Source organism: Bufo gargarizans, chromosome 2 (genome assembly GCF_014858855.1).
Source record: "Bufo gargarizans isolate SCDJY-AF-19 chromosome 2, ASM1485885v1, whole genome shotgun sequence".
NCBI classification, from domain to species: domain Eukaryota; kingdom Metazoa; phylum Chordata; class Amphibia; order Anura; family Bufonidae; genus Bufo; species Bufo gargarizans.
In genome coordinates, this window is record NC_058081.1 from 51525097 (window position 1) to 51551088 (window position 25992).

Below are 25992 nucleotides of genomic sequence, written 5' to 3' on the forward strand. Positions count from 1 at the left end.
TTTGCATACAGCCGGCAGCCAGTATTTTTCAGGTGCACCTGTGGCCTGCGTTACTTTAGTAAGAGTTAAGTGGGACTCACAATCCTCTTCCTCCTCCCATTGTATGTGTGACCTCATGCCGGAGGTAACCTGGAAGGTTTCTGTCTGTCGGACCTTATGCCCCTGTAATGCCCATACGGCCCCTGTCATTTTCAACGGGTAGAGGTAGGTTAGCGTTAGGTCCCGTGCCACTTTGAGAGACCTTGACGAGGTGCACGGGCTCTGGTATGTTCTTGATAAAAGAATTAATTGGCGAAAGTGAGGGTTTAGCCATATATTGTCAATTGCATTTACCTACTTAGTGCACCCATTTTTGTAATCTCCGGTGATCTAGCCCAAATTAGGCTAGTTTCTGGCTAGCAATAAAACTATCCAGCAGGCTGCTCTGACGTAGCAGAATACTGCCTTTCCCCGCCAGAGCCCTTTGACTATAATGGGATGCGGAGGGGATCTGGCCGGTTTCTGGCATAAGTGGTGGCATTGAGCTAGAGAAAAGCGGTTGCAAGCATCGTTTTTTGTCTGGCCGAACGCCGGCACTCATGCCAGAAACTGGTCCGATACGCACCAAGTCACATTACAGTCAATGGGTTCTGGTGGTCCTATCAGGCTATGCAGATATGATAATCTCTGGTAGGCTGTTCTCTGCCAGGAAAACCACTTCTGTAGGACCCTCATCTATTAGTTCAAGTAGAGGAAGGCAAACGCTTCCAGCTCTGGAGGAACACACCAAGGCATGAGATGGAAAGCCCATTGATTTCAATGAGAACCCAGTAATGCTTCTGGAGGACCCAACACACCAAGGCATGAGATGGAAAGCCCACTGATTTCAATGAGAACCCAGTAATGCTTCTGGAGGACCCAACACACCAAGGCATGAGATGGAAAGCCCACTGATTTCAATGAGAAACCCAGTAATGCTTCTGGAGGACCCAACACACCAAGGCATTAGATGGAAAGCCCACTGATTTTAATGAGAATCCAGTAATGCTTCCTCTCCCCTTTGGTTGGGCTTGCAGAATTACTGAATGCTTGCTGACAGGTTGCCCTTCAGGTGGACTCCAGCCGACCAGGCCCCCCACTCTGCTACCACAACAGCATTGCCCAAAATGAACGAGACGGATATAAATGTCTGCCTCTCGTCATCACATAGTAGACTGGCCAGCGTGGGATCTCACCTGGATCTGCTTGGACAGCTTCTGAAAAGGCCCTATATAGGAGGACTTGGCCAGCTCCAGGATGTGCTCAATGTGTTTCACCCCAGGCTTGTCCAGCTGCGTGCTTATCCCCGACAGGTCAGCACAGCGGTCTCTCCAAAACTCTATCTCCTCTAGAGGTCCCGAGCTCTCCCGCATCTCCACTGCCTCCTGAGCACTCAGGACCTCCTTGATCTGACGAGTCCAGTGCACCATGGCAGCTGTGAAGGAGGGAAAGATGGAAGGACTTAAAGAGATCTATCTGTGTATCCCACATCTACCCATCCAATATCTGTGTATCCCACATCTACCCATCCAATATCTGTGTATCCCACATCTACCCATCCAATATCTGTGTATCCCACATCTACCCATCCAATATCTGTGTATCCCACATCTACCCATCCAATATCTGTGTATCCCACATCTACCCATCCAATATCTGTGTATCCCACATCTACCCATCCAATATCTGTGTATCCCACATCTACCCATCCAATATCTGTGTATCCCATCTGTGTATCCCACATCTACCCATCCAATATCTGTGTATCCCACATCTACCCATCCAATATCTGTGTATCCCACATCTACCCATCCAATATCTGTGTATCCCATAGCTACCCATCCAATATATATGTATTTCGCATCTACCCATCCAATATCCATGTATCTCACAGATACCCATCAAATATCTACGTATCTCGCATCTACCCATCTAATATCTATGTATCTCACATCTACCCATCTAATATCTATGTATCTCGCATCTACCCATCTAATATCTATGTATCTCACATCTACCCATCTAATATCTACTTTATGTATTTTATATCTATCCATCTTATATCTATGTATCTCATATCTATCCATCTAATATCCATGTATCTCATATCTATCCATCTAATATCCATTTATTTCATATCTATCCATCTAATATCCATGTATCTCATATCTATCCATCTAATATCCATGTATTTCATATCTATCCATCTAATATCCATGTATTTCATATCTATCCATCTAATATCCATGTATCTCATATCTATCCATCTAATATCCATGTATCTCATATCTATCCATCTAATATCCATGTATTTCATATCTATCCATCTAATATCCATGTATCTCATATCTATCCATCTAATATCCATGTATCTCATATCTATCCATCTAATATCCATGTATCTCATATCTATAAATCTCATATCTCCCCATCTTATATCTGTTTGTCACATCTACCCATCCAATATCTATGTATCCCACATCTACCCATCCAATATCTGTGTATCCCACATCTACCCATCCAATATCTGTGTATCCCACATCTACCCATCCAATATCTGTGTATCCCACATCTACCCATCCAATATCTGTGTATCCCATCTGTGTATCCCACATCTACCCATCCAATATCTGTGTATCCCACATCTACCCATCCAATATCTGTGTATCCCACATCTACCCATCCAATATCTGTGTATCCCACATCTACCCATCCAATATCTGTGTATCCCACATCTACCCATCCAATATCTGTGTATCCCATAGCTACCCATCCAATATATATGTATTTCGCATCTACCCATCCAATATCCATGTATCTCACATATACCCATCCAATATCTACGTATCTCGCATCTACCCATCTAATATCTATGTATCTCACATCTACCCATCTAATATCTATGTATCTCGCATCTACCCATCTAATATCTATGTATCTCACATCTACCCATCTAATATCTATGTATCTCGCATCTACCCATCTAATATCTATGTATCTCACATCTACCCATCTAATATCTACTTTATGTATTTTATATCTATCCATCTTATATCTATATATCTCATATCTATCCATCTAATATCCATGTATCTCATATCTATCCATCTAATATCCATTTATTTCATATCTATCCATCTAATATCCATGTATCTCATATCTATCCATCTAATATCCATGTATTTCATATCTATCCATCTAATATCCATGTATCTCATATCTATCCATCTAATATCCATGTATCTCATATCTATCCATCTAATATCCATGTATCTCATATCTATAAATCTCATATCTCCCCATCTTATATCTGTTTGTCACATCTACCCATCCAATATCTATGTATCCCACATCTACCCATCCAATATCTATGTATCTCATATCTACCCATCCAATATCTATGTATCTCATATCTACCCATCCAATATCTATGTATCTCATATCTATCCATCTAATATCCATGTATCTCATATCTATACATCTCATATCTCCCCATCTTATATCTATGTTTGTCATATCTACCCATCTTATGTCCATCTTAAGTCTAGAAGGAAGCCTCAGCACTGCAGGGTGATCTCATATAAAGGGTTTCTTTTATCTAGTATCCATCTATACTCACTCTCCAGCCTCTGAACCAGCTCCTTGTCATTCACAACCTCCTCAGCTTTTAGGTTCATGGCTTCGATGGGGATGTACAGGACAGTATGTCCCTGCAGTTTATACCTGGTGTCTGGTGATACAAGAAGAAAGCAGGTCAGAGAAGACATAGAAACATTCAGGGGATACAGAAAAGATGATTCGATCAGCAGGCAATAGGCCATAAATGCATAATATCTGCAGCAATAGCGGGCATTAAAGAAGCACTAGTAGTGACCACGATACCCTTATGCCAGGGGCCTTACTCTCGTAGGGCGACAAGCCTATCATGTGCCGAGAAGGTGAAAGTGACGGGCTACCTGTCAGTGCTGCCAAGAACCGGTGGAAATGGGCCAAAAAGTCATTTCGGATGCTTTCAGGCCAGCTGGCATCACTGAAGATGTAGGGGGCATAGATTCCGTTCATGATCCTCAGCAGGCTTACAATGTAGGACCCCCGCAGAGATCCGAACTGCAGGTTCTCCTCCAGGTTCTCAGGGGTTAGAGGGACCCGCTCCTTCCTGATGAAGAACATTAACTGCTCCACGTTCTGGAAGAGAATTTACAAGGAGGCCTCCAGTTAATACAGGATAATGTCACCTCTATGGAGACAGAGGGCGATGTTACCCACCTGTGCTGGCATACTGGGCTCTACATGTAGGCCAGTGTGAGGGTCAAAATACACAGACAGGGTCTCCTGTGTGACGTCCGATGCAAAGCGGTCCAAGGCGGCATCAAGCTCGGCTGTCCACATCTCCGGGGTCAGCCGGCTCTGCACAAGCTTCTGCTTTAAATTGGGTTTCTAAAGTGGTAAAGAGATGCAAGGAGAAGTCATCAGTCAGTACAACCATATAATACAAGGAGTAACAGGAGTATTACTCAGAGGAGTAACATGGAGTATCTGGAAAATAAACACATGGCATATCAGGAGTATAGTTCAGAGAAGTAAGATGAAATATCAGGAGAAATATTGAGAAGAGTAAAATAAAGGATCAGGAGTATAATTCAGTGGAGTAACATGGAGTATAATTCACAGGAGTAACAGAGCATCAGGAGTATTATCAGAGTAGTAACGAGGAGTATCAGAAGTATTATTCAGAGGAGTAACATGAAGTATCAGGAGAACAATTCAGAGGAGTAACATGAAGTAACAGGAGCATTATTCATAGGAGTAACATGGGGCATCAGGAGTATTATTCAAAGGAGAAACATGGAGTATCAGGAGTATTATTCAGAGGAGTAACATGAAGTAACAGGAGTATAATTTAGAGGAGTGAAATGGAGCATCATGAGTATTTTTCAGAGGAGAAACATGGAGTATCATTCAGAGGAGTAACATGAAGTATCAGGAGAACAATTCAGAGGAGTAACATGGCGTATAATTCAGAGGAGTAATATGGAGCATCTGGAGTATTATTCAGAAAAGTAACATGAAGTATCAGGAGTATAATTCAGAGCAGTAACATGGAGCATTTTTTCCAAGGAGAAACAGGAGTATAATTCGGAGGAGTAACATAAATTATCAGGAGTACAATTCAGAGGACAAAGAGTATAATTCAGAGGAGTAACATGGGGCATCAGGAGTATTATTCAGAGAAGTAACATGGAGCACCATATTATTCACAGGAGTAACATGAAGTATCAGAAAATTTAAACAGAGGTGTTACATGAAGCATAATGAGTTATTTAGAGGAGTAACATGAGGTAACAGGAGTATAATTCAGAGGAGTAACATGGGGCATCAGGAGTATTACTCAGAGAAGTAACATAAAAGTATCAGGAACATAATTTAGAGGAGTAACATGGAGCATCATATTATTCACCGGAGTAACATGAAGTATCAGGAGATTTAAACAGAGGAGTTACATGAAGCATCAGGAGTATAATTTTTAGGAGTAACATGAAGAATCAGGAGTATATTTCAGAGGAGTAACATGGAATATAAGTAGTATTATACAGAAGTGTTACATGTATTATCAGGAGTATTAAGCAGAGGAGCTACATAGCTTAAAAAGAGAGTGTTATACAGAGGAGTATCAGGAATATTATTATAAACTGGAGCTACATGCAATATCAGCAGTGTTATACATAGGAGCTACATGCAGCATAGGGAGTATTATACAGGGGAGCTACATGGAGTAAAAGGAGTATCACAGAGCGGAGTTATTATACAGAGAAGCTACATGGGGCATCAGAGTATTAAGCCACTTCCACACAGTCAGTGTTTGATCAGTGATTTCCATCAGGGATTGTGAGACAAAACCAGAGGTGAAGCCTACACAAAGATAAGGTCTAATATGCAGGGATGTTACATGGAGTATCAGAAGTATCACACGGTGTATTTCCGCAGTATAAAGAAGCAGTCTCTCCTGGCAGATGACTGGCAGGATGTCGGTGGCGCTGGGTACATGGAATATTGTGAGTATTAGATAAAGATGTTACATGGAGTATCAGGAGTATCACGCGGTGCATTTCCGCAGTATACAGAAGCGGTTTCTCCCAGCAGGATGTCAGTGGCGCTGGGTACATGAAGTATTGTGGGTATTAGATGGAGATGTTACATGGAGTATCAGGAGTATGACACAGTATTTCCGCAGTATACAGAAGCGGTCTCTCCCAGCAGATGACTGGCAGGATGTTGGTGGCGCTGGGTACATGGAATATTAGGAGTATTATACGGAGATGTTACATGGAGTATCAGGAGTATCACACAGTGTATTTCCGCAGTATACAGACGTGGTGTCTCCCGGATGTCGGTGGCGCTGGGTACATGGAGTATTAGACAGAGATGTTACATGGAGTTTCACATGGTGTATTTCAGCAGTATACAGACGCGGTCTCTCCCGGCAGATGACTGGCAGGATGTCAGTGGCACTGGGTACATGGAGTATTGTGAGTATTAGAGATGTTACATGGAGTATCACACAGGGTATTTCCGCAGTATACAGACGCAGTGTCTCCCGGATGTCGGTGGCGCTATTTACATGGAGTATTGTGAGTATTAGACGGAGAGGTTACATGGAGTATCAGGAGTATCCCGGGGGTATTTCCGCAGTATACAGACGCAGTCTCTCTCAGCAGATGACTGGCAGGATGTCGGTGGCGCCGGGTACATGGAGTATTGTGAGCATTATACAGAGATGGAGTATCACACGGAGTATTTCAGCAGTATACAGACGCAGTCTCTCCCGGATGACGGTGGCACTGGGTAGATGGAGTATCGTGAGTATTAGATGGAGATGTTACATGGAGTATCACACAGGGTATTTCCGCAGTATGTCGGTGGCGCTAGGTACATGGAGTATTGTGAGTATTATACAGAGATGGAGTATCACACTGTGTATTTCCACAGTATACAGAAGCAGTCTCTCCTGGTAGATGACTGGCAGGATGCCGGTGGCGCTGGGTACATGGAATATTGTGAGTATTAGATGGAGATGTTACATGGAGAATCAGGAGTATCACACGAGGTATTTTCGCAGTATACACACGCAGTGTCTCCCGGATGTCGGTGGCGCTGGGTACATGGAGTATTGTGAGTATTAGATGGAGAGGTTACATGGAGTATCAGGAGTATCACACGGTGTATTTCCGCAGTATACAGAAGCGGTTTCTCCCGGCAGGATGTCAGTGGCGCTGGGTACATAGAGTATTGTGAGTATTAGATGGAGATGTTACATGGAGTATCAGGAGTATGACACAGTATTTCCGCAGTATACAGAAGCGGTCTCTCCCGGCAGATGACTGGCAGGATGTTGGTGGCGCTGGGTACATGGAGTATCAGGAGTATCACACAGTGTATTTCCGCAGTATATAGACGTGGTGTCTCCCGGATGTCGGTGGCGCTGGGTACATGGAGTATTAGACAGAGATGTTACATGGAGTTTCACATGGTGTATTTCAGCAGTATACAGACGCGGTCTCTCCCGGCAGATGACTGGCAGGATGTCAGTGGCACTGGGTACATGGAGTATTGTGAGTATTAGAGATGTTACATGGAGTATCACACGGGCTATTTCCCCAGTATACAGACGCGGTCTCTCCCGGATGTCGGTGGTGCTGGGTACATGGAGTATCGTGAGTATTAGACGGAGATGTTACATGGAGTATCAGGAGTATCACACGGGGTATTTTCGCAGTTTACAGATGCAGTGTCTCCCGGATGTCGGTGGCGCTGGTTACATGGAGTATCAGGAGTATCACACGGGGTATTTCCGCAGTATACAGACGGGGTCTCTCTCGGCAGATGACTGACAGAATGTCGGTGGTGCTGGGTACATGGAGTATTGTGAGTATTATACAGAGATGGAGTATCACATGGAGTATTTCCGCAGTATACAGACGCAGTCACTCCCGGATGTCGGTGGCGCTGGGTACATGGAGTGTCGCGAGTATTAGACGGAGATGTTACATGGAGTATCAGGAGTATCACACAGGGTATTTCCGCAGTATACAGACGCGGTCTCTCCCAGGTGTCGGTGGCGCTGGATACATGGAGTGTCGTGAGCATTAGACGGAGATGTTACACGGAGTATCAGGAGTATCACACAGGGTATTTCCGCAGTATACAGACGCGGTCTCTCCCGGGTGGCGCTGGATACATGGAGTGTCGTGAGCATTAGACGGAGATGTTACATGGAGTATCAGGAGTATCACATGGAGTATTTACGCAGTATACAGACGCGGTCTCTCCCGGGTGTCGGTGGCGCTGGGTACATGGAGTATCATGAGTATTATACAGAGATGGAGTATCACACGGGGTATTTCCGCAGTATACAGACGCGGTCTCTCCCGGGTGTCGATGGCGCTGGGTACATGGAGTGTCGTGAGTATTAGACGGAGATGTTACATGGAGTATCTGGAGTATCACACGGGGTATTTCCGCAGTATACAGACGCGGTCTCTCCCGGGTGTCGGTGGCGCTGGGTACATGGAGTGTCGCAAGTATTAGACGGAGATGTTACATGGAGTATCAGGAGTATCACACGGGGTATTTCCGCAGTATACAGACGCGGTCTCTCCCGGGTGTCGGTGGCGCTGGGTACATGTAGTGTCGTGAGTCTTAGACGGAGATGTTACATGGAGTATCACACGGGGTATTTCTGCAGTATACAGACGTGGTCTCTCCCGGGTGTCGGTGGCGCTGGGTACAAGTAGTGTCGCGAGTATTAGACGGAGATGTTACATGGAGTATCAGGAGTATCACACGGGGTATTTCCGCAGTATACAGACGCGGTCTCTCCCGGGTGTAGGTGGCGCTGGGTACATGAAGTGTCGTGAGTATTAGACGGAGATGTTACATGGAGTATCGCGAGTATCACACGGGGTATTTCCGCAGTATACAGACGCGGTCTCTCCCGGGTGTCGGTGGCGCTGGGTACATGGAGTATCGTGAGTATTAGACAGAGATGGAGTATCACACGGGGTATTCCGCAGTCTCTCCCGGGTGTCGGTGGCGCTGGGTACATGTAGTGTCGTGAGTATTAGACGGAGATGTTACATGGAGTATCAGGAGTATCACACGGGGTATTTCCGCAGTATACAGACGCGGTCTCTCCCGGGTGTCGGTGGCGCTGGGTACATGGAGTGTCGTGAGTATTCGACGGAGATGTTACATGGAGTATCAGGAGTATCGCACGGGGTATTTCGGCAGTATACAGACGCGGTCTCTCCCGGGTGTCGGTGGCGCTGGGTACATGTAGTGTCGTGAGTATTAGACGGAGATGTTACATGGAGTATCAGGAGTATCACACGGGGTATTTCCGCAGTATACAGACGCGGTCTCTCCCGGGTGTCGGTGGCGCTGGGTACATGTAGTGTCGTGAGTATTAGACGGAGATGTTACATGGAGTATCAGGAGTATCACACTGGGTATTTCCGCAGTATACAGACGCGGTCTCTCCCGGGTGTCGGTGGCGCTGGGTACATGTAGTGTCGTGAGTATTAGACGGAGATGTTACATGGAGTATCGCGAGTATCACACAGGGTATTTCCGCAGTATACAGACGCGGTCTCTCCCGGGTGTCGGTGGCGCTGGGTACATGTAGTGTCGTGAGTATTAGACGGAGATGTTACATGGAGTATCAGGAGTATCACACAGGGTATTTCGGCAGTAACCAGACGCGGTCTCTCCCGGGTGTCGGTGGCGCTGGGTACATGTAGTGTCGTGAGTATTAGACGGAGATGTTACATGGAGTATCAGGAGTATCACACGGGGTATTTCCGCAGTATACAGACGCGGTCTCTCCCGGGTGTCGGTGGCGCTGGGTACATGTAGTGTCGTGAGTATTAGACGGAGATGTTACATGGAGTATCACACAGGGTATTTCGGCAGTATACAGACGCGGTCTCTCCCGGGTGTCGGTGGCGCTGGGTACATTACAGGAGGCCGGCAGAGGATTATTCGGCAGAATTGTCTCTTCTGCCTCCCGGCGAGAACATTCACAGACTAATGACTTCATGTAGGGAACATCTGTTGTGCGAAGGAGAAAACAGGAGCCAGATGCATCGTCCAACCCCCCAGAGCAGCGCTCATCGCCCAGAACATGCCCGGCATCAGCAGAAGCAGCCGGCGACACCTCCCACGCAGAGTCCTGACACCGCATGGGCTCCATGTGTGAGTGACACAAGGGGCCACATGTAGTGTCATAAAGTGCATCATCCTGACATCAGAACACGTCACACACATCATCCTGACATCAGAACACGTCACACACATCATCCTCATCATCAGAACATGTCACACACATCATCCTGACATCAGAACATGTCACACACATCATCCTCATCATCAGAACATGTCACACACATCATCCTCATCATCAGAACATGTCACACACATCATCCCGACATCAGAACACGTCACACACATCATCCTGACATCAGAACACGTCACACACATCATCCTCATCATCAGAACATGTCACACACATCATCCTGACATCAGAACATGTCACACACATCATCCCGACATCAGAACATGTCACACACATCATCCTGACACCAGAACACGTCACACACATCATCCTGACATCAGAACATGTCACACACATCATCCTCATCATCAGAACACGTCACACACATCATCCTCATCATCAGAACACGTCACACACATCATCCTGACATCAGAACACGTCACACACATCATCCTCATCATCAGAACACGTCACACACATCATCCTGACATCAGAACACGTCACACACATCATCCCGACATCAGAACACGTCACACACATCATCCCGACATCAGAACACGTCACACACATCATCCTCATCATCAGAACATGTCACACACATCATCCTGACATCAGAACACGTCACACACATCATCCTCATCATCAGAACATGTCACACACATCATCCTAAAATCAGAACACGTCACACACATCATCCTCACCATCAGAACACGTCACACACATCATCCTGACATCAGAACACGTCACACACATCATCCTCATCATCAGAACATGTCACACACATCATCCTAAAATCAGAACACGTCACACACATCATCCTCACCATCAGAACACGTCACACACATCATCCCGACATCAGAACACGTCACACACACATCATCCTCATCATCAGAACACGTCACACACATCATCCTCATCATCAGAACACGTCACACACATCATCCTGACACCAGAACACGTCACACACATCATCCTGACACCAGAACACGTCACACACATCATCCTGACACCAGAACACGTCACACACATCATCCTGACACCAGAACACGTCACACACATCATCCTGACATCAGAACACGTCACACACATCATCCTGACACCAGAACACGTCACACACATCATCCTGACACCAGAACACGTCACACACATCATCCTGACATCAGAACACGTCACACACATCATCCTGACATCAGAACACGTCACACACATCATCCTGACATCAGAACACGTCACACACATCATCCTGACATCAGAACACGTCACACACATCATCCTGACATCAGAACATGTCACACACATCATCCTCATCATCAGAACACGTCACACACATCATCCTCATCATCAGAACACGTCACACACATCATCCTGACATCAGAACACGTCACACACATCATCCTGACATCAGAACACGTCACACACATCATCCTGACATCAGAACACGTCACACACACATCATCCTGACACCAGAACACGTCACACACATCATCCTGACACCAGAACACGTCACACACATCATCCTGACACCAGAACACGTCACACACATCATCCTGACATCAGAACACGTCACACACACATCATCCTGACACCAGAACACGTCACACACATCATCCTGACATCAGAACACGTCACACACATCATCCTGACATCAGAACACGTCACACACATCATCCCGACATCAGAACACGTCACACACATCATCCTGACATCAGAACACGTCACACACATCATCCTGACACCAGAACACGTCACACACATCATCCTGACATCAGAACACGTCACACACATCATCCTGACATCAGAACACGTCACACACATCATCCTGACATCAGAACACGTCACACACATCATCCTGACATCAGAACACGTCACACACATCATCCTGACACCAGAACATGTCACACACATCATCCTGACACCAGAACACGTCACACACATCATGCTGACATCAGAACACGTCACACACATCATCCTGACACCAGAACACGTCACACACATCATCCTCACCATCAGAACACGTCACACACATCATCCTGACACCAGAACACGTCACACACATCATCCTGACACCAGAACACGTCACACACATCATCCTGACATCAGAACACGTCACACACATCATCCTGACACCAGAACACGTCACACACATCATCCTGACACCAGAACACGTCACACACATCATCCTGACATCAGAACACGTCACACACATCATCCTGACACCAGAACACGTCACACACATCATCCTGACATCAGAACACGTCACACACATCATCCTGACACCAGAACACGTCACACACATCATCCTGACATCAGAACATGTCACACACATCATCCTCATCATCAGAACACGTCACACACATCATCCTGACACCAGAACACGTCACACACATCATCCTGACATCAGAACACGTCACACACATCATCCTGACATCAGAACACGTCACACACATCATCCTGACACCAGAACACGTCACACACATCATCCTGACATCAGAACATGTCACACACATCATCCTCATCATCAGAACACGTCACACACATCATCCTGACACCAGAACACGTCACACACATCATCCTGACACCAGAACACGTCACACACATCATCCTGACATCAGAACATGTCACACACATCATCCTCATCATCAGAACACGTCACACACATCATCCTGACATCAGAACATGTCACACACATCATCCTCATCATCAGAACACGTCACACACATCATCCTGACATCAGAACATGTCACACACATCATCCTCATCATCAGAACATGTCACACACATCATCCTCACCATCAGAACACGTCACACACATCATCCTGACACCAGAACACGTCACACACATCATCCTGACATCAGAACACGTCACACACATCATCCTGACATCAGAACACGTCACACACATCATCCTGACACCAGAACACGTCACACACATCATCCTGACATCAGAACATGTCACACACATCATCCTCATCATCAGAACACGTCACACACATCATCCTGACACCAGAACACGTCACACACATCATCCTGACACCAGAACACGTCACACACATCATCCTGACATCAGAACATGTCACACACATCATCCTCATCATCAGAACACGTCACACACATCATCCTGACATCAGAACATGTCACACACATCATCCTCATCATCAGAACACGTCACACACATCATCCTGACATCAGAACATGTCACACACATCATCCTCATCATCAGAACATGTCACACACATCATCCTCACCATCAGAACACGTCACACACATCATCCTGACACCAGAACACGTCACACACATCATCCTGACATCAGAACACGTCACACACATCATCCTGACATCAGAACACGTCACACACATCATCCTGACACCAGAACACGTCACACACATCATCCTGACATCAGAACATGTCACACACATCATCCTCATCATCAGAACACGTCACACACATCATCCTGACACCAGAACACGTCACACACATCATCCTGACACCAGAACACGTCACACACATCATCCTGACATCAGAACATGTCACACACATCATCCTCATCATCAGAACACGTCACACACATCATCCTGACATCAGAACATGTCACACACATCATCCTCATCATCAGAACACGTCACACACATCATCCTGACATCAGAACATGTCACACACATCATCCTCATCATCAGAACATGTCACACACATCATCCTGACATCAGAACACGTCACACACATCATCCTGACATCAGAACACGTCACACACATCATCCCGACATCAGAACACGTCACACACATCATCCTGACATCAGAACACGTCACACACATCATCCTGACACCAGAACACGTCACACACATCATCCTGACACCAGAACATGTCACACACATCATCCTGACACCAGAACACGTCACACACATCATCCTGACACCAGAACACGTCACACACATCATCCTGACACCAGAACACGTCACACACATCATCCTGACACCAGAACACGTCACACACATCATCCTGACATCAGAACATGTCACACACATCATCCTCATCATCAGAACACGTCACACACATCATCCTCATCATCAGAACACGTCACACACATCATCCTCATCATCAGAACATGTCACACACATCATCCCGACATCAGAACACGTCACACACATCATCCTGACATCAGAACATGTCACACACATCATCCTGACATCAGAACACGTCACACACATCATCCTGACATCAGAACACGTCACACACATCATCCTGACATCAGAACACGTCACACACATCATCCTGACACCAGAACACGTCACACACATCATCCTGACATCAGAACATGTCACACACATCATCCTCATCATCAGAACACGTCACACACATCATCCTGACACCAGAACACGTCACACACATCATCCTGACACCAGAACACGTCACACACATCATCCTGACATCAGAACATGTCACACACATCATCCTCATCATCAGAACACGTCACACACATCATCCTGACATCAGAACATGTCACACACATCATCCTCATCATCAGAACACGTCACACACATCATCCTGACATCAGAACATGTCACACACATCATCCTCATCATCAGAACATGTCACACACATCATCCTGACATCAGAACACGTCACACACATCATCCTGACATCAGAACACGTCACACACATCATCCCGACATCAGAACACGTCACACACATCATCCTGACATCAGAACACGTCACACACATCATCCTGACACCAGAACACGTCACACACATCATCCTGACACCAGAACATGTCACACACATCATCCTGACACCAGAACACGTCACACACATCATCCTGACACCAGAACACGTCACACACATCATCCTGACACCAGAACACGTCACACACATCATCCTGACACCAGAACACGTCACACACATCATCCTGACATCAGAACATGTCACACACATCATCCTCATCATCAGAACACGTCACACACATCATCCTCATCATCAGAACATGTCACACACATCATCCCGACATCAGAACACGTCACACACATCATCCTGACATCAGAACATGTCACACACATCATCCTGACACCAGAACACGTCACACACATCATCCTGACATCAGAACACGTCACACACATCATCCTGACATCAGAACATGTCACACACATCATCCTCATCATCAGAACATGTCACACACATCATCCCGACATCAGAACACGTCACACACATCATCCTGACATCAGAACATGTCACACACATCATCCTGACACCAGAACACGTCACACACATCATCCTGACATCAGAACACGTCACACACATCATCCTGACATCAGAACACGTCACACACACATCATCCTGACATCAGAACATGTCACACACATCATCCTCATCATCAGAACATGTCACACACATCATCCTCATCATCAGAACATGTCACACACATCATCCCGACATCAGAACATGTCACACACATAGCGGGCGGTGTTCTTACCAGATCTAGGTGTTCTTCAGCAGGTGAGGCGGACGGGCCGTGTGCTGCATCTTCTGTGGACGGTGGGAAGAGAGATCACACAGTGAGATTACACGGCATACATTATACCGACCTACCCGTCCTGTTATATACCGACCTACCCCCTCCTGTTATATACCAACCTACCCCCTCCTGTTATATACCAACCTACCCCCTCCTGTTATATACCAACCTACCCCCTCCTGTTATATACCAACCTACCCCCTCCTGTTATATACCAACCTACCCCCTCCTGTTATATACCAACCTACCCCCTCCTGTTATATACCAACCTACCCCCTCCTGTTATATACCAACCTACCCCCTCCTGTTATATACCAACCTACCCCCTCCTCATTATATATACCGACCTACCCCTCCTGTTATATACCAACCTACCCCCTCCTGTTATATACCAACCTACCCCCTCCTGTTATATACCAACCTACCCCCTCCTGTTATATACCAACCTACCCCCTCCTGTTATATACCAACCTACCCCCTCCTGTTATATACCAACCTACCCCCTCCTGTTATATACCAACCTACCCCCTCCTGTTATATACCAACCTACCCCCTCCTGTTATATACCAACCTACCCCCTCCTGTTATATACCAACCTACCCCCTCCTCATTATATATACCGACCTACCCCTCCTGTTATATACCAACCTACCCCCTCCTGTTATATACCAACCTACCCCCTCCTGTTATATACCAACCTACCCCCTCCTGTTATATACCAACCTACCCCCTCCTGTTATATACCAACCTACCCCCTCCTGTTATATACCAACCTACCCCCTCCTGTTATATACCAACCTACCCCCTCCTGTTATATACCAACCTACCCCCTCCTGTTATATACCAACCTACCCCCTCCTGTTATATACCAACCTACCCCCTCCTGTTATATACCAACCTACCCCCTCCTGTTATATACCAACCTACCCCCTCCTCATTATATATACCGACCTACCCCTCCTGTAATATACCGACCTACCGCCTCCTGTAATATACCGACCTACCGCCTCCTCATATTATATACCGACCTACCCCCTCCTGTTATATACTGACCTACCCCCTCCTCATATTAAATATAGCCACGGATTAGAGCTACTTACCACCTTCTCCATCTTTGCTGATCCCAGGACGAGTCTCTACATCTTTTGATGACTGAACTGAAGTGTCCACGGGGCGAAGCTCAGGCGACACACGGATAATATCTGTGTCAGCCATAATTCACACCGGTCCTAGAGAAGACATCAACATGTCACACGGGATGTCACCAGATATCACCAAATGCAAAGCATTAATATATTCCTCCTGCAGGGTGATACATATAGAAGGAGCTATGAGTCTGCCCCTCCTCCTGCAGGGTGATACATATAGAAGGAGCTATGAGTCTGCCCCTCCTCCTGCAGGGTGATACATATAGAAGGAGCTATGAGTCTGCCCCTCCTCCTGCAGGGTGATACATATAGAAGGAGCTATGAGTCTGCTCCTCCTCCTGCAGGGTGATACATATAGAAGGAGCTATGAGTCTGCCCCTCCTCCTGCAGGGTGATACATATAGAAGGAGCTATGAGTCTGCACCTCCTCCTGCAGGGTGATAATATAGAAGGAGCTATGAGTCTGCTCCTCCTCCTGCAGGGTGATACATATAGAAGGAGCTATGAGTCTGCTCCTCCTCCTGCAGGGTGATACATATAGAAGGAGCTATGAGTCTGCTCCTCCTCCTGCAGGGTGATACATTTAGAAGGAGCTATGAGTCTGCTCCTCCTCCTGCAGGGTGATACATATAGAAGGGAGCTATGAGTCCGCCCCTCCTCCTGCAGGGTGATACATATAGAAGGAGCTATGAGTCTGCCCCTCCTCCTGCAGGGTGATACATATAGAAGGAGCTATGAGTCTGCCCCTCCTCCTGCAGGGTGATACATATAGAAGGAGCTATGAGTCTGCCCCTCCTCCTGCAGGATGATACATATAGAAGGAGTTATGAGTCTGCCCCTCCTCCTGCAGGGTGATACATATAGAAGGAGCTATGAGTCTGCTCCTCCTCCTGCAGGGTGATACATATAGAAGGAGCTATGAGTCTGCCCCTCCTCCTGCAGGGTGATACATATAGAAGGAGCTCTGAGTCTGCCCCTCCCTCTGCAGGGTGATACATATAGAAGGAGCTATGAGTCTGCTCCTCCTCCTGCAGGGTGATACATATAGAAGGAGCTATGAGTCTGCCCCTCCTCCTGCAGGGTGATACATATAGAAGGAGCTATGAGTCTGCTCCTCCTCCTGCAGGGTGATACATATAGAAGGAGCTATGAGTCTGCCCCTCCTCCTGCAGGGTGATACATATAGAAGGAGCTATGAGTCTGCTCCTCCTCCTGCAGAGTGATACATATAGAAGGAGCTATGAGTCTGCCCCTCCTCCTGCAGGGGGATACATATAGAAGGAGCTATGAGTCTGCCCCTCCTCCTGCAGGGTGATACATATAGAAGGAGCTATGAGTCTGCTCCTCCTCCTGCAGGGTGATACATATAGAAGGAGCTATGAGTCTGCCCCTCCTCCTGCAGGGTGATACATATAGAAGGAGCTATGAGTCTGCCCCTCCTCCTGCAGGGTGATACATATAGAAGGAGCTATGAGTCTGCCCCTCCCCCTGCAGGGTGATACATATAGAAGGAGCTATGAGTCTGCTCCTCCTCCTGCAGGGTGATACATATAGAAGGAGCTATGAGTCTGCTCCTCCTCCTGCAGGGTGACACATATAGAAGGAGCTATGAGTCTGCCCCTCCTCCTGCAGGGTGATACATATAGAAGGAGCTATGAGTCTGCCCCTCCTCCTGCAGGGTGATATATATAGAAGGAGCTATGAGTCTGCCCCTCCTCCTGCAGGGTGATACATATAGAAGGAGCTATGAGTCTGCCCCTCCTCCTGCAGGGTGATACATATAGAAGGAGCTATGAGTCTGCTCCTCCTCCTGCAGGGTGATACATATAGAAGGAGCTATGAGTCTGCCCCTCCTCCTGCAGGGTGATACATATAGAAGGGAGCTATGAGTCTGCTCCTCCTCCTGCAGGGTGATACATATAGAAGGAGCTATGAGTCTGCCCCTCCTCCTGCATGGTGATACATATAGAAGGAGCTATGAGTCTGCCCCTCCTCCTGCAGGGTGATACATATAGAAGGAGCTATGAGTCTGCCCCTCCTCCTGCAGGGTGATACATATAGAAGGAGCTATGAGTCTGCCCCTCCTCCTGCAGGGTGATACATATAGAAGGAGCTATGAGTCTGCTCCTCCTCCTGCAGGGTGATACATATAGAAGGAGCTATGAGTCTGCCCCTCCTTCTGCAGGGTGATACATATAGAAGGAGCTATGAGTCTGCCCCTCCTCCTGCAGGGTGATACATATAGAAGGAGCTATGAGTCTGCTCCTCCTCCTGCAGGGTGACACATATAGAAGGAGCTATGAGTCTGCTCCTCCTCCTGCAGGGTGATACATATAGAAGGAGCTATGAGTCTGCTCCTCCTCCTGCAGGGTGATACATATAGAAGGAGCTATGAGTCTGCTCCTCCTCCTGCAGGGTGATACATATAGAAGGAGCTATGAGTCTGCTCCTCCTCCTGCAGGGTGATACATATAGAAGGAGCTATGAGTCTGCTCCTCCTCCTGCAGGGTGATACATATAGAAGGAGTTATGAGTCTGCCCCTCCTCCTGCAGGGTGATACATATAGAAGGAGCTATGAGTCTGCTCCTCCTCCTGCAGGGTGATACATATAGAAGGAGCTATGAGTCTGCCCCTCCTCCTGCAGGGTGACAGTGGTACAGTCGCTGGCAGTGAAGGGGTTAATAGCGGTACACAGTAGTGGCGCCCCCGCAGACAGGACAGGAGGTAAATAAGCCCCCGTCTTTGGCCACTGTGTATTTTCCAGCGCTGACTCAGTGTGCCCACGTACCCAGGACATTCAGCTCCTGTGCCCAGATATTCCCTAATATTTCAGCATGGAGCAGAGCAGTGATCAGCGTGAAGATAAGCGGCATACGTACATGTACACATGCTGCAGTACCTCAGCTGCTATCATTCCTGCACATTTAAATTATTATACTTTATATACAATTCTCTAATAAAAGGAGTATTCTGATATAGCGCCACCTACAGCTGGTCCACGTAGTCATAGGGCGCTCACTCATACAGAACGCCACCTACTGGTAGTACATATCTGCTATTACTATTATATATTAGCAATAACACCCAAGGACCTCTCTGGTGCAGTGCCACCTATTGGCAGTGTATATCTAATAACACCCAAGGACCTCCCTGGTTAGCGCCACCTATTGGCAGTGTATATCTAATAACACTCAAGGACCTCCCAGGTGCAGCGCCACCTACTGGCAGTATATATCTAATAACACTCAAGGACCCCCCTGGTTAGCGCCACCTATTGGCAGTATATATCTAATAACACCCAAGGACCCCCCTGGTTAGCTCCACCTATTGGCAGTGTATATCTAATAACACCCAAGGACCCCCCTGGTTAGCTCCACCTATTGGCAGTGTATATCTAATAACACCCAAGGACCCCCCTGGTTAGCTCCACCTATTGGCAGTGTATATCTAATAACACCCAAGGACCCCCCTGGTTAGCTCCACCTATTGGCAGTATATATCTAATAACACCCAAGGACCCCCCTGGTTAGCTCCACCTATTGGCAGTGTATATCTAATAACACTCAAGGACCTCCCTGGTGCAGCGCCGACTACTGGCAGTGTATATCTAATAACACTCAAGGACCCCCCTGGTTAGCGCCACCTACTGGCAGTGTATATCTAATAACACCCAAGGACCTCTCTGGTGCAGCGCCACCTACTGGCAGTGTATATCTAATAACACCCAAGGACCCCCCTGGTTAGCGCCACCTATTGGCAGTGTATATATAATAACACCCAAGGACCTCCCAGGTGTAGCGCCACCTACTGGCAGTATATATCTAATAACACCCAAGGACCCCCCTGGTTAGCGCCACCTATTGGCAGTGTATATGTAATAACATCCAAGGACCTCCCAGGTACAGCGCCACCTACTGGCAGTGTATATCTAATAACACCCAAGGACCTCCCTGGTTAGCGACACCTATTGGCAGTGTATATATAATAACACCCAAGGACCTCTCTGGTACAGCGCCACCTACTGGCAGTGTATATGTAATAACACCCAAGGACCTCTCTGGTGCAGCGCCACCTATTGGCAGTGTATATCTAATAACACCCAAGGACCTCCCTGGTTAGCGCCACCTATTGGCAGTGTATATCTAATAACACCCAAGGACCTCCCAGGTGCAGCGCCACCTACTGGCAGTATATATCTAATAACACTCAAGGACCCCCCTGGTTAGCTCCACCTATTGGCAGTGTATATCTAATAACACCCAAGGACCCCCCTGGTTAGCTCCACCTATTGGCAGTGTATATCTAATAACACCCAAGGACCCCCCTGGTTAGCTCCACCTATTGGCAGTATATATCTAATAACACCCAAGGACCCCCCTGGTTAGCTCCACCTATTGGCAGTGTATATCTTATAACACCCAAGGACCTCCCTGGTGCAGCGCCGACTACTGGCAGTGTATATCTAATAACACTCAAGGACCCCCCTGGTTAGCGCCACCTACTGGCAGTGTATATCTAATAACACCCAAGGACCTCTCTGGTGCAGCGCCACCTACTGGCAGTGTATATCTAATAACACCCAAGGACCCCCCTGGTTAGCGCCACCTATTGGCAGTGTATATATAATAACACCCAAGGACCTCCCAGGTGTAGCGCCACCTACTGGCAGTATATATCTAATAACACCCAAGGACCCCCCTGGTTAGCGCCACCTATTGGCAGTGTATATGTAATAACATCCAAGGACCTCCCAGGTACAGCGCCACCTACTGGCAGTGTATATCTAATAACACCCAAGGACCTCCCTGGTTAGCGACACCTATTGGCAGTGTATATATAATAACACCCAAGGACCTCTCTGGTACAGCGCCACCTACTGGCAGTGTATATGTAATAACACCCAAGGACCTCTCTGGTGCAGCGCCACCTATTGGCAGTGTATATCTAATAACACCCAAGGACCTCCCTGGTTAGCGCCACCTATTGGCAGTGTATATCTAAAAACACCCAAGGACCTCCCAGACGCAGTGCCACCTATTGGCAGTGTATATCTAATAACACCCTAGGACCTCCCAGGTGCAGCGCCACCTACTGGCAGTGTATATGTAATAACACCCAAGGACCTCTCTGGTGCAGCGCCACCTATTGGCAGTGTATATCTAATAACACCCAAGGACCTCCCTGGTTAGCGCCACCTATTGGCAGTATATATCTAATAACACCCAAGGACCTCCCAGGTGCAGCGCCACCTATTGGCAGTGTATATCTAATAACACCCTAGGACCCCCCCTGGTTAGCGCCACCTACTGGCAGTGTATATCTAATAACACCCAAGGACCCCCCTGGTGCAGCGCCACCTACTGGCAGCACATAATTAGTAACGACCATGGATCGTGCCAATGCTTACTTGTGCCCTGTATATCTCGCCCTCCTGATGTCACGTGTATACAATATGGCGGTTCTATAGCATGTGAACATTGTAATGCGGCGCTGGAAAGGTTAATCCGGCTTCTGCCGCCTGATTACTGCATAGACCTGTAGTTCCCCAAACCGGCGAAATGATAATGCCGCGGCTGAGTGCAGGTGTTTGGGCGGGGGAGGGGCCGCCACGTCTATCACCACTATTATTTCATTAACGCCCTTTGAAAATCCAGATGTAAATGCAGGTAATGAGAGGAACCTGCGATTTCCCTCCCGAACATTAGTGCCGAAATGTTCCCGAGAATTACAGGAAAATGTCCCCGACCCACTGTGCGCGGCGAGGAGAGAGATGGCGGTAATTGCTGTAATGGGAGAGCGCTGCGCGCGAGGGGCCGGCCAATTATACAGCCGACATTATCCTCCGGGGAGAGCTGCCGAGGGTTAACCAGTGAGGAGACAGGGCCGACCATCTAAGAAGGCCGAGCAGTGGGGTGGCGGCATTCTCACACGCCCATAGCCCTTTACAGGCGGGTGGAGATCCTTATGTCTGTGGGCAGATATGGGGGGGGGGGTCACTGAATATTGAGGTTCCCCCTGACCCCGCTGGTGTATCAGGGGGTTCAGGGGACAGAATGGTGACCCCCTCTCTATATCAAAGACTATGTATGAGAGGTAGTCACAGCTCCGCCCCCTGTGATTCTATATAATGGCCCACTAACCCTGGGCTGCATCTGGCGGTATTACTATAGCACTATATGGCAGTACTATGTGGGCTGCATCTGGCGGTATTACTATAGCACTATATGGCAGTACTATGTGGGCTGCATCTGGCGGTATTACTATAGCACTATATGGCAGTACTATGTGGGCTGCATCTGGCGGTATTACTATAGCACTATATGGCAGTACTATGTGGGCTGCATCTGGCGGTATTACTATAGCACTATATGGCAGTACTATGTGGGCTGCATCTGGCGGTATTACTATAGCACTATATGGCAGTACTATGTGGGCTGCATCTGGCGGTATTACTATAGCACTATATGGCAGTACTATGTGGGCAGCATCTGGCAGTATTAATATAGCACTATATGGCAGTACTATGTGGGCAGCATCTGGCAGTATTAATATAGATCATATGGTGGTATTATGTGGGCTGTATATAGCAGTATTACTACACCACTGTATCTGGTAGTATCACTATATGGTGGCGTTATGTGGGCAGTGTTGTTATGCCATTATATAGTGGTATTATGTGTGCAGTATCTGGCAGTATTACTATAGTACTAAATGGTGGTATCTTGCAGTGTTAATATAGCACGATATGGCGGTATTATGTGGGCTGTATATAGCAGTATTATTATTGCAGTATATGGAGGTATAATTTGGGACATATCTAATGTATTATTATGGCATAATATGGGCTTTATATGGCAGCCTTATTATGCCAAGATCTGGGCGGTGATATGTGGGAGTATTAGGCGGTGTTATTTGGCATGGTAGGTGGGTACTTGCTGCCCGCCCATGGTGGAGCTAGTGATGAGGCTGGACACCGGGGTCTGCAGGCACCACCTGAGTATGAGGAGCCCCAGGACGCACAGGATGACCGCCGGGCACAATGATGAGAGTTATCTCAGAGGGGTCCTCAGGGATGACACGGGACTGGTCACATGACCGCTGTCTGTATACAGCACATGGATAGGAACAGGTGACATCATGGCTCCCTGTACATATCACCTCACACATACATGTAGTATAAGGTAGGATCATGTGACCACATACATGTAGTATAAGGTAGGATCATGTGACCACATACATGTAGTATAAGGTAGGATCATGTGACCTCAAACATACATGTAGTATACAGGTAGGAACATGTGACCACATACATGTAGTATACAGGTAGGAACATGTGACCTCACATACATGTAGTATACAGGTAGGAACATGTGACCACATACATGTAGTATACAGGTAGGAACATGTGACCTCACATACATGTAGTATACAGGTAGGATCATGTGACCACATACATGTAGTATAAGGTAGGATCATGTGACCTCAAACATACATGTAGTATACAGGTAGGAACATGTGACCACATACATGTAGTATACAGGTAGGAACATGTGACCTCACATACATGTAGTATACAGGTAGGAACATGTGACCACATACATGTAGTATACAGGTAGGAACATGTGACCTCACATACATGTAGTATACAGGTAGGATCATGTGACCACAGACATGTAGTATAAGGTAGTATATGGTCATGTGACCTCACACATACATGTAGTATACAGGTAGGAACATGTGACCTCACATACATGTAGTATACAGGTAGGATCATGTGACCACAGACATGTAGTATAAGGTAGTATATGGTCATGTGACCTCACACAGACATGTAGTATACAGGTAGGAACATGTCACCTCACATACATGTAGTATACAGGTAGGATCATGTGACCACATACATGTAGTATACAGGTAGGATCATGTGACCACATACATGTAGTATACAGGTAGGATCATGTGACCACAGACATGTAGTATACAGGTAGGATCATGTGACCACAGACATGTAGTATACGGCCATGTGACCTCACACATACATGTAGTATACGGTCATGTGACCTCACACATACATGTAGTATACGGTCATGTGACCTCACACATACATGTAGTATACGGCCATGTCACCTCACACATACATGTAGTATACGGTCATGTGACCTCACACATACATGTAGTATCCGGGGCTATATGTGCTACTCACCCCTCTCCGTGTTGCTCACACTGCCAGCTATATCATTACATGGAACATACAGTGTACACACCAGCCGCCGGTTGCCCTGGACGCGTCTCCTAGGTAACAGGGGTCGGAAAGTCACATGGCGCGGCCTGTGAGTGGTCATAGGTTGAACGCTGAACCAATAGACGCGCAGGAGGATAAAAACAGGGCGGAGACAATGCGGCAAGAAGAGGAAAAATTCGCGCTCAGGAAGTTACAGTGACGTCCTCCAATGAGAAGCGGCCGTGTGATAACTGACAGGACGACTAGCCAATAGCGACAGCTTGTTCTATACTACCGCTGTCCCGAAAAAGGCGTGGCCTTGTAGCCCATAGCAACCATAACTTTCATTATATTCAGCGCAGAGTAGAGACTGAAGCTGTGATGTGATTGATCACCAGTCCTCCATCAGTTACAGTATACAACGTAGTGTATAGAGCCTCCTACTGTGCCATCCAGAGTGCCCCCATGATAGTGCCATCCAGAGTGCCCCCATAATAGTGTCATTCAGTGTGCCCCCATAATAGTGCCATCCAGAGTGCCCTCATAATAGTGTCATTCAGTGTGCCCCCATAATAGTGCCATCCAGAGTGCCCCCATGATAGTGCCATCCAGAGTGCCCCCATAATAGTGCCATCCAGAGTGCCCCCATGATAGTGCCATCCAGAGTGCCCCCATGATAGTGCCATCCAGAGTGCCCCCATGATAGTGCCATCCAGAGTGCCCCCATGATAGTGCCAGCCAGTGCTCCATAATAGTGCCATCCAGAGTG

At 47.2% G+C, this 25992-nt stretch overlaps 1 protein-coding gene across 1 annotated transcript in view; it reads right to left on the minus strand.

The window, feature by feature from the left end:
* DNAH2 (dynein axonemal heavy chain 2) overlaps positions 1–25274 on the minus strand; it is a 127293-nt gene extending 102019 nt beyond the window's left edge. The window contains exons 1-7 of the mRNA XM_044278914.1: positions 25206–25274; positions 16954–17082; positions 15812–15864; positions 4285–4455; positions 3975–4203; positions 3638–3748; positions 1215–1453 (exon numbers count right to left, since the gene is read on the minus strand). Of these exons, the coding sequence (XP_044134849.1) occupies positions 1215–1453; positions 3638–3748; positions 3975–4203; positions 4285–4455; positions 15812–15864; positions 16954–17068 (918 nt within the window). The 5' untranslated portion in view covers positions 17069–17082; positions 25206–25274. The remainder of the gene's footprint in view (positions 1–1214; positions 1454–3637; positions 3749–3974; positions 4204–4284; positions 4456–15811; positions 15865–16953; positions 17083–25205) is intronic.
* Positions 25275–25992: the final 718 nt, after the last annotated feature.